Source organism: Diabrotica virgifera, chromosome 10 (assembly GCF_917563875.1).
Source record: "Diabrotica virgifera virgifera chromosome 10, PGI_DIABVI_V3a".
Classification (NCBI taxonomy): domain Eukaryota; kingdom Metazoa; phylum Arthropoda; class Insecta; order Coleoptera; family Chrysomelidae; genus Diabrotica; species Diabrotica virgifera.
In genome coordinates, this window is record NC_065452.1 from 42,966,646 (window position 1) to 42,983,376 (window position 16,731).

General features: G+C 34.0%; 1 protein-coding gene across 2 annotated transcripts in view; it reads left to right on the top strand.

Annotated features, from left to right (window-relative positions):
• The first annotated feature begins 343 nt into the window (after positions 1-343).
• The window catches only part of LOC126893423 (uncharacterized), a 131,579-nt gene continuing 115,191 nt past the window's right edge, over positions 344-16,731 (top strand). The window contains exon 1 of one of the 2 annotated variants that reach the window (XM_050663589.1): positions 344-532. In XM_050663589.1, the coding sequence (XP_050519546.1) occupies positions 400-532 (133 nt within the window). In that variant the 5' untranslated portion in view covers positions 344-399. Of the gene's footprint in view, positions 533-647; positions 729-16,731 lie in introns of those variants that run through there. The other variant, XM_050663590.1, reaches the window with a different exon arrangement.

Sequence of the window (16,731 nt, forward strand, 5' to 3'; positions counted from 1 at the left end):
TTACGTTACTAACATATCACAAAAAGAATGTGCAAGTATGATAGTTTGTGTACTTTAAAATTTATTATTTTAAGTTTTGTAGTTCAGAAAATAGTTCGGAGTTGAAGTTTTAGACGCGCTTGGTATATTTTACTTTGAGTTTTGACGTATTGCAATTTCCTTTTTTTATTATATCGTTTCTTTCCGAAATGTAGGTAATGTCCATTCCATTTTTGATATTTCGTAAATCTTTCTTGAAGAAGTTTTGAACTGTTGCCACAGTATATAAAAAATAGCACGTGCATGACTTAGAAAATACGCAAGCGTATTGTGGGTTAATAAAGCTGCAGCAACAACGCATTAAACCAAAGGCTGTAATTCAAAAAAGTAGAGGGAAGTCCTCAGGGTGTTCAGTGCAAGATGAACGCTTTTTATGTGACTGTGTCTATAATTCCACTGATTTTGGTGTTTGCGGGATTTAATCACGCTCATGGACTAACAACTTTCGGAAAATCCAATAATCAGGGACAACCGCCTGTGCAGCCCACAGTTGGTACGACATATCACCGATTTCATTTTTTTATCGATAATTTTTGTTTTTATTGCTTTTCAAAATGGGAAAAGTGGAGACACGATAGTGCACCGATACCTCCTGTTCATTTTCATATTTAGTGCTTTTGTTCTCATCATGAATTCAAGTTTTGTTTGGTACATTGCTAGCGTCGCTCTTCTTTTAATTATTCAAACTGGTATATACTTAGTTTAGCGCTTTTTTAGTTAATCACGCTTTAATTCACTCGTATGTTTTGTTTTTCACTAGCTATCAAAGAATTAGATATTTTGATTTTTTTCTACACTTTGTGCGATCGCTTAATGGATAAAAATTATTAGATATAAAATTTAGTATGTTAATAATTATAAAAAATAAGGGGTGCACGATCTAATTTTGTTCTGCCTTATAATTAATTAATATTTAAAAAATAAAATTTTTTAAATTTATTTAAAAAATTTCGGCCCGAGCAGATATAATTTTAGATTTTCTGGATCATTCTAAACAAAAAAAGTCTTTTGAAGTTTTTCTCTTAAGTTGATCGTTTTCGAATTATAAACAATTTAAAACTGAAAAAAAAAACGAGAGATGCCGATTTTCAAGGGTCAAAAACACAAGTAAAATATATTATTTTTGTAATCATCAAGTACTTAAATTCAAGCTCAAACGTTCTTCTATCAGGTCCAGATAAGAATTTAGCCCTGTTTTATTCTAAAATATTCTTCCTTATGGATAGACGGGCGATCGGGCTCCATTAACAACTAAAAAACAATCTTTTAAAATGAAATCATTTCAAAATACTTATCAAGAACTGATAGAATAAAAACCTGAATTTAGGTACTTCGTAATTTCAAGAATGATATTGTTTACTTGTTTTTAGCCTTGAAAATCGTCTTCTTTCGTTCTTTTTTCAGTTTTAAATTTGTTTCTAACTCGAAAACGATCCACTTAAGAAAAAAATTACAAAAGGCCTTTTTTGTTTCGAATGATCCAAAAAATCTAATATATTATCTGCCCGACCGATTTTTTTTAATTTATAAAAAAAATGTTATATTTTAATATTAATTAATTATATTCAGGACAAAACTACGTCGGGCACACCTTGTTTTTTTGTAATATTTAACATACTAAATTACATATCAAATAATGTTTATCCATTAGACAGATTGGTGCAGGTCGACCTTATATCGGATCTTAGACTATTACATTTTTTGATATATTCAGATTTAAATTAACAAGTGACTGTTTAGACTTAAATAAACAAAGTAAGGGAGGTGAAAATCTTACTGCAACTAAGGTTATGTTATAAGTCAAAGAAAAATAAAAAAAAAATAAAAATACTATTTGAATCTTTCAGTAGACAACGTTTCGTGCAGTATTTCTGCACTTCTTCAGTGTTGTTTTATATGTCAATTACTTATATAAGATAGATCATATGTTTTTAAATCATCTCTCTCTTCAGTCATGACTAGCGTTACCAGGTGTTCCGATTTGCGCGGGACGTCCCAATTTTCAGGGGTCTGGGGATGCGTACCGATTTGTACCTGATCGGGACACTAAATGTCCCGATTTTCACCCACGAAAACCAATTTCTGGAGGACTTGCAGTGAATTTTATAACTATGTTATAAAACCAAGGCACTCTTAAAAGCGGTAAAAATGAATGAAAAATATAATTTTAATAAAAAATAACTAATTTACTTAATCTACGATTTTTTTTGTAATTTCGTCTGAATATTATTATTATGTAGGATTAAATACAGATTATAGAAACACCTTCTAGTCCAGTAAATGAACGGGAAATACGTCGATACCGTGTAATTTTCAGGATCAACTCCGAATTGCATGAAAATTTGGACGGCTTGTGCCGTTGGTTGCTTTTACTCGTGGGGTGAGAGTCACCTCTATTTGGGAGTGAAAAACCTCGCGTTTAAAATAAGTCCGGAGATGGATAAATTGACTAATTATAAGCAATTTTAGTTCTATATAATTTTAACTTAGTTAATACTTTTCGAGTTATCTAAGATTAAAAATGTGTATTTTTCCACAAAAAAATCACGTTTTCAGGCGATTTTCACAAATAACTCAAAAAGTAAGTATTTTATCGAAAAAAATATTCTTAGCCAAAAAGTAACATAATATAAAAAAATGAAAAAAATTGTGAACTCGTTAAGTCTATAGACCAGCAAAAGCAAAGTTATAGGTCATGAAAAATATGTTCTTATTCTTCAAATTCCAAATCAAATATTTTAACGTAAAATAGCCAAGAAATGAAGCAGTTTTCGGAAAAAACGAATTAAAAGTTTTTTAATAAAGCTTTACTTTTATGTTTTAAAAAAAGTTTCTATCAATAAAACTAAGCGAGTTATGCTCAAAATCAAGTTGACTCCTTTTTTTTTGGTAAAAAAAATCGTGAAAATCTCTCCTACTTAGCACTCCAAATGAAATTAATCGTTACCGCTTTACAAATAATTTACTTTACTTATGTATTTTCACTAGTCACTAATCACGAGTTTATGCAAAATATGAACAGCCATTTCTATCATATCATATTTATAGAATCTATCATATTTATAAAATCAAAGCCTACCTACTTTTTACTCCTTGAGATTTTTAGTATCCCTAATACTTTTTAAGTTATTTTGAAAAAAGAGCATTTTCCAATATTTTAGGAAATATTTTGTTTACTATAAAACCAATTTTTTTTAAAACTAAGCAATCCCAACCGGTACACCTTACAGATCATATAAACAATAGGGTGTCAATTTGGAAAGTTGCCACCCCTAATTTAGTAATTTGGTCCTTATAGAAAATCTAAAAATATACAAAAATACGTCAAATTTATTTGTTAGGGGGACATTTTGTAGACCAGTTTTCAATAAATTAGATTCACCCTCAAGCGGGGGCGGACACAACCCCCAAAATCTTTAATGGAAAGGGGGATTGAGTGATAGCTCATTTTAAATACCTTTTGAAAAATACCACATACATTATATTTCTTTTCAGTACTTTTGGAAAAAATCAAGCAAAACCGTCAAGATATTATATTATTATCGTACCGTAAGCCTAATTATATTAAGTATTGAGTTCAGAACTCCAAAATTTTTTTTGGAGTATTGAACTCCATGAATTGATTTGAATTTAATTTTTTGGAGTATTTTGCGGAAAAATCAAGTAAAAAAAAAGATATTAAGTATCGATTTCAGAACTTCAAGAATTTTTTGGAGTATTGAGTCCAAGATTTTTCCAAAAGTACTGGAAAAGAAATATAAGGTATTTTTCAAAAGGTAATTGAATGGCCTTTAAAATGAGGTATCACTCAACCTTCGTTTCCATTAAACATTTTGGGGTTGTGTCCGCCTTCGCTAGAGGGTTGATGTAATTTGGTTGAAAACTGGTCTACAAAATGTCCCCCTCACAAATAAATTTGACGTGTTTTTTCATATTTTTAGATTTTCTATAGTGACCAAATTATAGGGGGTGGCAACTTTTCAAATTGACACACTGTATAAAGTAAATGGTAAACAGGTAACGATTAATTTTATTTACAGTGCTAAATAGGGGGAGATTTTCACGATTTTTTTTACCAAAAAAAAGGAGCCAACTTTATTTTGAGCGTAATTCGCTTAGTTTTAATGCTAGAGACTTGTATATAAACCAAAATTAAAGAAGATTTTTTTAAACACTTTAAAAAATTTTAATCGGTTTTGCCCGAAAATTGCTTAATGTTTTGGTTATTTCAAGTTGAAAAATTCGATTTGGAATTTGAAGAATAAGAACGTATTTTTGATGACCTACAACTTTGCTTTTACTGGTTTTAAAGACTTTCTGAACACACAATTTTTTTTGCTTTTTTTAAAGCTATATTTTTGCTAAAAATATTTTTTTCGATAAAATTACTCGAGAAGTATTTACTTAGTTTAAAAATTATATAAAAAAAAGTTTTTAGAGTTAGTCAGTTGTTCCATTTTGGGACTTACTTTAAACGATCGTTTTTTACCCCCGAGAAGGGGTAACTGTAACTGTCACCCACCAAGTAAAAGCAACCAACGGTACGTACAAGTTCAACTTTGAAGTAGACAATAAGTAGAACCTTTTTTTTTGGGAGGTGAGAATCTTCTAAAGACCGTCTGGGAAGGTGTCCCAGGTGTGTTGGATTCAATCCGCCACGCTTCACCGTGCCGGATCGCCTACCAACTAAACTCACCTTCTCTTTCTCCAGCCGATGGGTCTGGGACCACTCTTAGCGAGTACATACACTGACCCGTCGACCTTACTCTTAACTCCCCCCGGCACTTCCTGCGTGCGTTCCGCAGACTAAGTGACCCCCTAGCTGCCCCACCCCACACACACTTCGCAAAAGACCGGCCAGTGAAGACGACCGTCCCGTGCAACCCATGTGTGGGTGAAGCAACCGGGGTGCCCCCCATCCAGCATGAAACTAGCAAGAAGATACCAGTCGGTAATTACGAATAACTCCAAGCATTCAAGTTTTCATTCTCTCACACTCACTCTCACACTCATACCTTATAAATTATTACGTAAATAGACTTCCCTATGAGAAATAATGAAAAACGATTATAAAAATTTTTTGTATGGATAAAATTATGGTACGATATTAAATATATAAAATTAAAAGGTAAAATCGATAAAATATTTGTATAAATAAAATTAAATAAACAAATAAATAAAATAAAGTAAAATAACATGATAAAGCAGTCAGCGTAGGTTGTATGTAAAAGGTCCTCCCACCCTGGCTGCCCTCTACAACACAAACACGTTACAAAAATAAATAATAAGGGTCATCCCGCTTGCAGTCGCCTCTCTTTTTCCTCTTTATGCTTCATTGTTTTGGTAACAAAGGCAATGACTAGGTCGAAGTCACTCCTGCTGCTGATAGCTTTATCCATAAGCTCGTGAGGCTCACCTAGAGGAGACCCCAGACCCAGCTCCAGCTCGGTACGCCCCGCACGGTATGCCGGGCATACGAATACGACATGTTGCGCGTCATCCACCACTCCACACTCGGGGCATAGATCGTCCGCGGTCTTCTTTATACGATAGGTATATGATCTGAACGATCCATGTCCCGTCAAGAACTGTGTAAAGTAGTAATTGACGCGCCTGTGCCTGCACTCGTACCACCTTACTACATCCGGAATCAGAGATCTCGTCCAGGCTGCCTCTTCGACCTCGGCTGCCCATTCCCTCTGCCACATCTCTAAACTTCTGTTTCGTTATTGAGGTCCTGAACCAATTGCCCCGTTACCCCTCTGATACATTCGGACTCTTTCTGTGGCCAGAATGTGCACCGACACAGAACCAGCCACAACTTGTAAGGCAATAGTTGATACGGTTCTGTACGCGCTGCACTCCCTGATCAGAGGTTTTCTCTGTACTCTAAGAAGCATGTCTTTATATTTCTTCTTCTCCAGGGCCTCGTGCCATACTGGGGCCTCGTACAGGGCGATAGATAAAATTGATTGCAACATCACCGCTCTTTTATGAGATCCAGGACCCCTATATTTGGCATTAAATTGCTTAACGTGGAGGTCCTTTCTTCCGCTTTCCGACATGCCTCTTGCACGTGTGGTCCGAATGTCCGTTTGTCATCAAAAGTAATTCCTAGATATTTAACTGTCTTCTGGGGTCTTATTTCGGAGCCTTTGTACTCAAATACTATATCTTTTCTATCTCTCGGTCCCCTCAAGATTATCGCTTCTGTTTTCTCTACTGCTAGCTTTAGGTCATTTCTTTCTATCCATTCCGGACAACGGCATCTTGATTGATTTGTTTACTCTCTAAGAACTCTTTGAGATTTGTTTGCTCTGTAAGTGGAACCTAAAACCAGATTTTAATGCAATTCGGAGTTGACTCTGAAAATTACACTCCAAAACGGTCATTTGCTGGGCTATTGTTGTTTATTTGTCCCGATCTACACCCTAAATCCCGATTTGTTTTTGCTTGTGTACCGATTAAAAACAAATCGGACCTGGCAACGCTAGTCATGACCCCCGCAGGAAGTGTAATAGTCATCGTGATATCGCGATATCACGATGATATCTTTGGAGACGGATAATACACGATATATCGTGTTTTATCCGTCTCCAAAGATCTCTGTCTCTGGGCATTTCTTTTAACTCGTGCATAGGTCTTTTGTATATTCCTATAATTTGATCGGTCCATCTTGTTGGGGATCTTCCTCGTGATATTCGGCCTTGTACCTTTCCTAGGATAATAAGTCTATCCATGTTTACTGTGTCGGCTGTCATAACATATCCAAAATATTTTAATTGTTGGAGATGAACTTTGCTGATTAACCTTTTGCTGACCTTTAGCTCACATAAACTGGAATTATTTGTCCTGTGATTGGCCCACGGCACGGAATTCGTAACATTCTGCTCAACAACACAACATCTCAGTGGCGTCTATCTTTCTTATTTCCGTTCGTTCTATGATCTTTAAATCATATACACATGAATTAGAAGTTGATAATAATATTGCGAGTATGAATTAGGGATGGGAAAAACCTACCCGTTTAAACCTAAAACCGGTTTTTTTACTCCGCAATAACCGGTTTTACCAGTTGTTTTTTTGTCCCGGTTATAACCGGTTTTTTCTTTTTAAAGTAAAAACCGGTTATTAGGTTTTACGGTGATTAGGATTAAGTTAGGTATTATTTTGGATCCCAATCATAATTATTATTCTCAAGTAATTATTCCAAACAAAACCATAATTCAAATTTTATTTAATTTTATAAAATACAGAAGCAAACTGAAAGTGCAATCTCACATCAGCCAGAAACAATTATATTAAGTTTTATTATAATATTTCCTTGAAAAGGTATTTGTAATCATAATATTTACATAAGAAGTGATCTGGTTGAATTGTTGAATTAGACGCAAACAGCATCTATTTTTCACACTTAACTCTTGACATTGAAAGTGGGTGAATGACTTTTTCTATTTACCAAAATAATGCTCTTACTATGAATATCGAATTACTGATTACTAATACGAATCTCCAAGAATTTCGCTACGTTTTCAAAACGATAGATACACTCATACAGGAAGTATTAAATGAGTTAAAATGTACCTATTCTACAAATATACAAACGTGTTAAAAGTAATACATGTCCTTTCGATAGTACTAATTTTGATCAAATTGATATCGAGTCGAATGGAGTATCGCAAACTAAAGTGTATTGTAAATGTAACTTTGTAACCTATTGGATTAAAAAAACCAAAAACTGGTTTTTCCAAAAACCGGTTTTTTTGGTCGGTTATAACCGCCAGGTTAAACAGTAAGCAAAAAAACCGGTATAACCGAAAACCGGTGTTTTGTCAAAAACCGCCATCGCTAGTATGAATGTAAGATCAGAATAAGAATAATAACCATGTTGGGATAGTATCATGAGTTTTTGAACAAGAAAATTTTACTGTCGTGATTGCTTGTTGTGTTTTTCTTAAAGATTAATGACATTATATTATTATATTTTTGACAGATATTCTTAAGTTAAACTTGACATAAAAATAAATTATACTTTCCCAAGAAACAAATTCCAAATATATTGTAAATACCATTTTACAGTCCTCTAATTTAAGGGGTATATCTAATATTGTCTGAATGTTCATTGTGAGTATACAAATAAAATTAAACTTAGTTTTTGAGAACGATTTCCAAGCTAGAAATCTCAAATAAGTATAACGCATTTTTATTAAAAATTGATGAACACGCTGCTGATATGAGCACATTGTAGAAATGTTAGGGTATAGAAAGTCTAATGCTCACAATCTTATTGAAGGTTTTTATTAAAACTGGCATGGCGTATAAATTGTAAACGCTGAAACCGGTCGCCTGAAAACTGTTTTAATAATAAAAAACCTTCAATAAGATTGTGAGCATTAGACTTTCTATACCCTAACATTTCATGGATATATTTTTTTTGCTTAATGCTTACTATTTTTATTATAATAATTGATGGATTCGACCGTTACTTGATGGAAGCTCATTTTATCTCACAATAAAACACTGAAAAACGTTTGTTTTCTATACTTCCACAAAATTTATTACAACTATGGTATTACTACAGCTGTTTCGGCAAAGTGCCTTTCTCAAGTGATATATTTTACAATGTGTTTGCCTTTTTAAGTCTTTAACTGAAGAGGTTGAGGAGTGGGGAGCTGTTTGTCTCGAGTAGGTCATTCAGAATTGTATCTGTATTTTTCAATTTATTAATTTCCATTGATTCTAAAAGTGATAGCTTAAGGCCTTTATTTTGAATATGTAGAATTTGAAACTCTTCATTGAAAGAATGATTATGATCTAGAAGGTGAAGTGCGTATGTAGAAGTGTCTGTTTTTCTATTGTTGAAAGCCCTTTTGTGTTCTGCTATCCGTTTGTCAAAAGTTCTGCCAGTTTGACCGATGTAAGTTTTCGGACAGTCACCACAAGTTAGTTTGTACACACCACTCTGTAGTTGCTTTCTCTTTCGGCTTTTATTGTTTTTAATATGTTTGCTTAAGTTGTTGTTAGTTCTGAAAGCTGGTGTTATTCCTTTCTTTTTTATGTATCTGGCTATTTTTGTTGTTATTTTGCCAGTATATGTGAGAGAGCAGAAGGTACTGGGTTCTTTCTGTGGTGGTGGATACACTAATTTCAAGGCTTTCTTATGGAGTTTTTGGTTTAAAATATTGTTAACTGTTTGTTCGTTATAGCCATTGTTTACTGCTATTTGTCTAATGATATTTAGTTCTGTCTCGAAGTTGTAACGATGGTTAGATGTTCTAGATGTTCTAGATGTAACGATTACCAGACTACACAACAAACATGAGTCCTCCGTATATCATAAACCTACCCATACTGACACAACTATACACAATTCATCATCCTATCCTACACAACACAAATTAGCAGCCTACCATAGCATGATAAATAGACTGACAGAAATTCCTATGACAAAAAATAACTTCGAGACAGAACTAAATATCATTAGACAAATAGCAGTAAACAATGGCTATAACGAACAAACAGTTAACAACATTTTAAACCAAAAACTCCATAAGAAAGCCTTGAAATTAGTGTATCCACCACCACAGAAAGAACCCAGTACCTTCTGCTCTCTCACATATACTGGCAAAATAACAACAAAAATAGCCAGATACATAAAAAAGAAAGGAATAACACCAGCTTTCAGAACTAACAACAACTTAAGCAAACATATTAAAAACAATAAAAGCTGAAAGAGAAAGCAACTACAGAGTGGTGTGTACAAACTAACTTGTGGTGACTGTCCGAAAACTTACATCGGTCAAACTGGCAGAACTTTTGACAAACGGATAGCAGAACACAAAAGGGCTTTCAACAATAGAAAAACAGACACTTCTACATACGCACTTTACCTTCTAGATCATAATCATTCTTTCAATGAAGAGTTTCAAATTCTACATATTCAAAATAAAGGCCTTAAGCTATCACAATCATCATAGAATCAATGGAAATTAATAAATTGAAAAATATAGATATAATTCTGAATGACCAACTCGAGACAAACAGCTCCCCACTCCTCAACCTCTTCAGTTAAAGACTTAAAAAGGCAAACACATTGTAAAATATATCACTTGAGAAATGCACTTTGCCGAAACAGCTGTAGTAATAACATAGTTGTAATAAATTTTGTGGAAGTATAGAAAACAAACGTTTTTCAGTGTTTAATTGTGAGATATTTTTATTAATATTGGCAATAAGCCACAATTTTATTTTAAAATAAGTTTATTTTCACTGTTCGATTTCCACTTCAGAATTTCTATATTTAAATTGTCGCTAATTCCCAATAAAAATGGTAAATTGTATTAAAATTATACAAGAAAATAGCTTCAGAACAATATTGTTTAATGTTTTTGAAAACCAAAATCATAGTATGAGTTATCTAAAGCTGCGGTTTTCATATACTGTCAAAAAGAAATGAATAGTACAGGGCAAATAGATTATTTGATAGATATCTATGCAAACACAAGCAGATAATTAATTCAAGTTCATTTTTGTCCACCAAGATCCCTTAACAAAATTTGTACAATTACGGCCGTTGAAAGCTAAACGTGCAGAAGAAGTTACGTTAGTTCTTCTTGACATATTTTGTGCCTTTGGAGCTCCAAGCATTCTTCAAAGCGACAATGGACGAGAATTCTCCAACATAATTATAGAAGAACTGTGTTCCATTTGAAAAGATTTAAAGATAGTGCACGGTAAGCCAGGACACAGTCAGTCACAAGGATCTGTTGCCAATAAAGGCATTGGAAATATACTAAGTTTCTAGTTGGAAAGCAATCAAACAAAAACAGGTTGTCAGAGGGTCTTCGATCTGTACAATTCACCAAGAACCGAGCTTACCCTTACGGCATCAAGTGCAGTCGGCATGAAGCTATGTTTGTGGCTGCTGCTAAAATTAGTTTCAAAACTTCATCACTGCCAGAAGATCCTTTAGAAAATATTTCGACTGAAGAAGATTTAGAAATAGAAGAACAAGTAGAAGACACCCAGTCAGACCCTGATATTGAAGAACGTGAAGAAGCTGAAGTGGATGAACCACATGAGCTTCTATTAGAACAAGTACTAGAAAAAGCTGAGCAACCATCAGTGAATGAATCTAATGAGATGCTAGAAGAACTATTTTCTAATCAAATTTCAGAGAGGCGAGATTCTTTTGCAATTAAATGGACACGTGGCAAAGGAAGACCTTGAACAGAAAGAGAAGAAAATGCTTAAATCATCAAAAACTTTTGGCAGTTTTTATGAGTATTTAAAATGAATTATATGAATTGGGTACTAATGAAGGGCGACTGCTACAGTTGCATAGCAGAAATCAATTTACCATCTGCAAAGAATTATTCATTTCTTTAGACATAGTTCCAAAACTAAACATTTTTCATTGCGCGAGTATGTTAGAAAAACTGGAAAGTTGCTTAATTCCAAGTTCCATGAGGGTTTGCCATGTCACAATAAATAGTAAGTAAGTAAAGTAGTAGTATTAATTCAGGCAAAATAGCTCAATTCAGGTTAAACAAAATGTCTCTTGTTTTTCATTCAGTTCAATAAAAATCAAAATTCTTGAATAGGTTTTGGAATTTATTGTTTTTGTTCATCATTTTACTCACTTTTACCACTGGTCCTTGGTAATTGTATAAAATTACCAGTAAAAGTAAATAATTGGAAATAATTTCCTACATTTACTGTCGGCTGTGGTAATTGTATACAATTACCGGTAATTGTGTACAATTACCAATTATCTACTTTTACCGTAACATATACATATATACACTGCGCGTCAGAGAAAACGGGCACCCGAAAAATGGGTCATTTTTGATGTCTCGTATCTCCTAAAACTGTTGTCCGATTTAGGTAATTTTTTCAATATGTTATAGCCTTATTCTTTAGCAATATCGCTGTGATAATATTGTTGCTAAACAGGTAAATTTTCATTATATATCTGACGTACGAATCAAACTGTGTTTTTTCCTGTTCGCAACACCCTGTGGAATATTCTAGCAACTATAAAATACTGAAATTAAAACTCAACTATAGCCTCAGGTTTTCTTAATATTTTGTTTTTTGATTCATTCGCTATGTTGTATAATACAAAAGTTAGGTACTTTAACAACCAGCCATGTTCTTCATCAGTATAGGGTGTTTCTAAATAAGTGCGACAAGCTTTAAGGGGCAATGCTGCATGAAAAAATAATGACCATTTGCTTTATAAACATAATATCTCCGCAAATGCTTCGTTTCCGAGATACGGGATGTTGAATTTTTTCTTACAAACTGACGATTTATTTATTGCCCTAAAACCGGTTGAGATATGCAAATGAAATTTGGTGGATTTTAAGACGCAGTTATTGTACATTTTTTGGCGTACAATTAAGAATTTTATATTCACCATTGGCGTGCCTACGGGTAATACGATATCGTATTACCCGTATGCACGCCAATGGTGAATATAAAATTCTTAATTGTATATCAAAAAATGTGCAAACCCACCAAATTTCATTTGCATATCTCAACCGGTTTTAAAGCAATAAATAAATCGTCGGTTTGTAGGAAAAAATTCAACATCCCGTATCTCGGAAAAGAAGCATTTGCGGACATACGATTATAACGCAAACTGTCATTATTTTTTAATGCAGAATTACACCTTAAAGTTTGTCGCACTTATTTAGAAATACTCTGTACTGTTGAAGAACATGGCTAGTTGTTAAAGTACACAACTTTTGTATTATCCAACATAAGCGAATGAATAAAAAAACAGAATGTTAAGAAAACGTGAGGCTATAGTTGGATTTTAATTTCAGCATTTTATAAATGCTAAAATTTTCCACAGAGTGTTGCGAACTTTGAGAAAAAACCACAGTTTGATTCGTACACCCGGTATACAATGAAAATTTACCTGTTTAGCAACAATATTATTACAGCGATATTGCTAAAGAATTAGGCTATAACATACTAAAAAAATTACTTAAATTGGACAACAGGTTTAGTAGATACGAGACATCAAAAATGACCCACTTTTTGAGGTGCCCGTTTACTCTGACGTGCACTGTATATAGAAAGCGACTCTGGGTTTTTCAATGACTATTCTTTTTTGTTATCGTTAATGTTGGCGTCCAAAAAGGTGATATTGTTGAATATACTAAAATCACAATAAAAATGCTAGAAATAAACAAACCAAAACACGTTGAATGTATGTTACAAGGAGCACTCCCAAATCATGATTTACAATGTTTATACAGTCGAACCCGCTTATTGGAATAGTCTTCGTGCCAAGCAAAACTATTCCTATAACCGGGATATTGTAATAACCGATCATTGGTGGCTAGTAGAACCGTTTTTGGACCTCAAATTTCTATTCCTTAAAGCGAGATATTCCTATAAGCGGTATTCTAATAAGCGGGTTCGACTGTATATTGTAAATCATGATTCGGGAGTGCTCCTCGCAACATTCAACGTGTCTTGATTTAATTGATGGATTCGACCGTTACTTGATGGAAGTTCATTTTATCTCACAATAAAACACTGAAAATTTTGTTTTCTATACTTCCACAAAATTTATTATTTACAACTATGTGACTACAGCTGTTTCGGCAGAGTGCCTTTCTCAAGTGATATAATTTACAATGTGTTTGCCTTTTTAAGTCTCTAACTGAAGAGGTTGAGGAGTGGGGAGCTGTTTGTCTCGAGATGGTCATTCAGAATTATATCTGTATTTTTCAGTTTATTAATTTCCATAGATTCTAAAAAAGATAGCTTAAGGCCTTTATTTTGGATATGCAGAATTTTAAACTCTTCATTGAAAGAATGATTATGATCTAGAAGGTGAAGTGCGTATGTAGACTGTCCGAAAACGTACATCGGTCAAACTGGCAGAACTTTTGACAAACGGATAGCAGAACACAAAAGGGCTTTCAACAATAGAAAAACAGACACTTCTACATACGCACTTCACCTTCTAGATCATAATCATTCTTTCAATGAAGAGTTTCAAATTCTGCATATCCAAAATAAAGGCCTTAAGCTATCTTTTTTAGAATCGATGGAAATTAATAAACTGAAAAATACAGATATAATTCTGAATGACCAACTCGAGACAAACAGCTCCCCACTCCTCAACCCCTTCAGTTAGAGACTTAAAAAGGCAAACACATTGTAAATTATGTCACTTGAGAAAGGCACTCTGCCGAAACAGCTGTAGTCACATAGTTGTAAATAATAAATTTTGTGGAAGTATAGAAAGCAAAAGTTTTCAGTGTCTTGATTTGTTAATATCTAGTGCATCTTTATTGTGATTTTAGTATACTTCTAACTTTAATCAATACACTCTGATTTTCATTAATTGTAACTTCGTTTTGCTGACAATATAAGTTTTGCCATCAGTTTTGCATTAAATGTATTAAATTTTAGGCCACATTCATTACATGTTTAGGACACACAATTATTTATAAGTCGTTGCAACTCCTTTTCATTGAAAGAAATAAGTACTGTGTCGTCTGCGTATCTGAGATTGTCGATATTAGTTCCTTTGATTTTAATGCCTGCCTCTAAGGTTCCTTTAAAGATAAATTCGGAGTAGGTATGAAAATTAGAGGTGACAAAAAACACGCTTTTCTCACGCCACGTCATATCTCACTGTCTCTGTTGTGTTCTGACCAATTCGTATGTTTGCACATTGATGCCAATACAACGATTTAATAATAATTTGATAATAATGTTGGTCATTCTGGCTCTTCTGCTACTTGCCTCTAGTTTCCCTTAATGTATCTTCATTCCTTATTGTATCTGAAAGATATTTTTTTTGTGGATCTAACACTTTCGTCTCTGTAGATCTCATCTATATTTTTGTAAGAACCGTTTTAACTCTTGTTTCAGCTGCATATATTTTATTATTATTGGGCCTACACATGCTTTCCATCATCATCATTCTCTTTGCCTTATTCTATCTTCTATTTCCCACAAAATTCTATCTTGGGTCATATCAATGTCAATCCCCTTTACCAACATGTCCTGCTTTATCGTCTCCCCCCAGGTCTTCTTTGGTCTTCCTCTTCTACTCCTTCCAGGAATCTGCATTTCAGCTATGCTTCGTATTGGGTGATTAACGTCTCGACGTTGAACATGACCAAACCATCTTAACCTATGCTCTCTCATTTTGGCATCAATTGGTGCCACACCTAGACTTCCCCTAGTATACTCATTTCTAATTTTATCCTTCTTTGTCACTCAACTCATCCATCTAAGCATTCTCATTTCCGCCATATGCATTCGTTGTTCCTCTTTCTTCTTCACTGCCCAACATTCAGTTCCGTACATCATAGCCGGTCTTATGGCTGTTTTATAGAATTTTCCCTTCAGCTTCATTGGAATTTTTCTGTCACACAACACACCAGTCGCTTCTTTCCACTTCATCCATCCAGTCCTAATTCTACTGCATGCATCTATCTATTTCTCCATTACTCTGTAATACCGATCCCAGGTACTTAAAACTATTGCTTTTTACAATCAGTTCACCATCCAAAGATACCATTTTATTTGTAGTAACTCCATCTTTAAATGAACATTCCAAATACTCTGTTTTTGTCCTACTAAGTTTCAAAACTTTTTCTCCAGAGCTTGCCTCCACTGTTCCAGTTTTTGTTCTAAGTCTTTTTCACTATTTCCTACTAACACGACATCATCAGCATACATTAAGCACCATGGAATGTTACCCTGTAGTTTCGCTGTTATCTGGTCCAAAACTAACGAGAATAAATACGGACTAAGCACAGAGCCTTGGTGCAATCCTACTTTCACGTGAAATTTATCAGTCTCTCCCACACCTGTCCTAACACTAGTCGTTACTCCCTCAACCATATCCCTCACAATCTTTACATATTCACCAGGGACTCCTTTCTTATTGAGTGCCCACCACAGAATCTCTCGAGGAACCCTATCATATGCTTTCTCAAGATCAATGAATACCATATGAGCGTTTGTTTCTTTACTCCTGTATTTTTCCATCAACTGCCTTATAATGAAAATTGCATCTGTTGTTGATCTGCCCTGCATAAAGCCAAATTGATTCTCGGATATTTCGGTCTCTTCACGTATCCGTCTTTCAAATACTCTTTCCCATATTTTCATGGTGTGGCTAAGCAGTTTTATAGCCCTGTAGTTTGTACATTGTTGTATATCTCCCTTGTTTTTGTAAACAGATACCAGTATACTGCTTCTCCATTCATCTGGCATTTGTCCAACTTTCATAATTCTATTAAATAGACCTGCTAGCCACCTTGTTCCTGTCTCTCCCAATGCTCTCCATACTTCCCCAGGAATATCATCTGGTCCTACCGCTTTTCAGACACATGCCTTACACTGGCCCTACACATGCTTTATATGTCCGTATTTTGCTCGCTAAATTTAGTGCCTTGAATGGATTACTAAAACATGCTATTAACGGTGTGACAGGAACTGAATGGCAGAAATGTATTCAACAGTTATAAAGGAATAAGACATAATGTGGTTTATGTGTATACAAACAAAAATGCAGAAGTAAAAATAGAACATGAGAAACTTGAATGAGCTTTATTAACTCAGTTAACAGTAAATTCCTTCCAATTTATGTCTAGAATTTTTTCTAATGTATATAGACAGTATTAAAATATTTTTCAGTAATTTAAT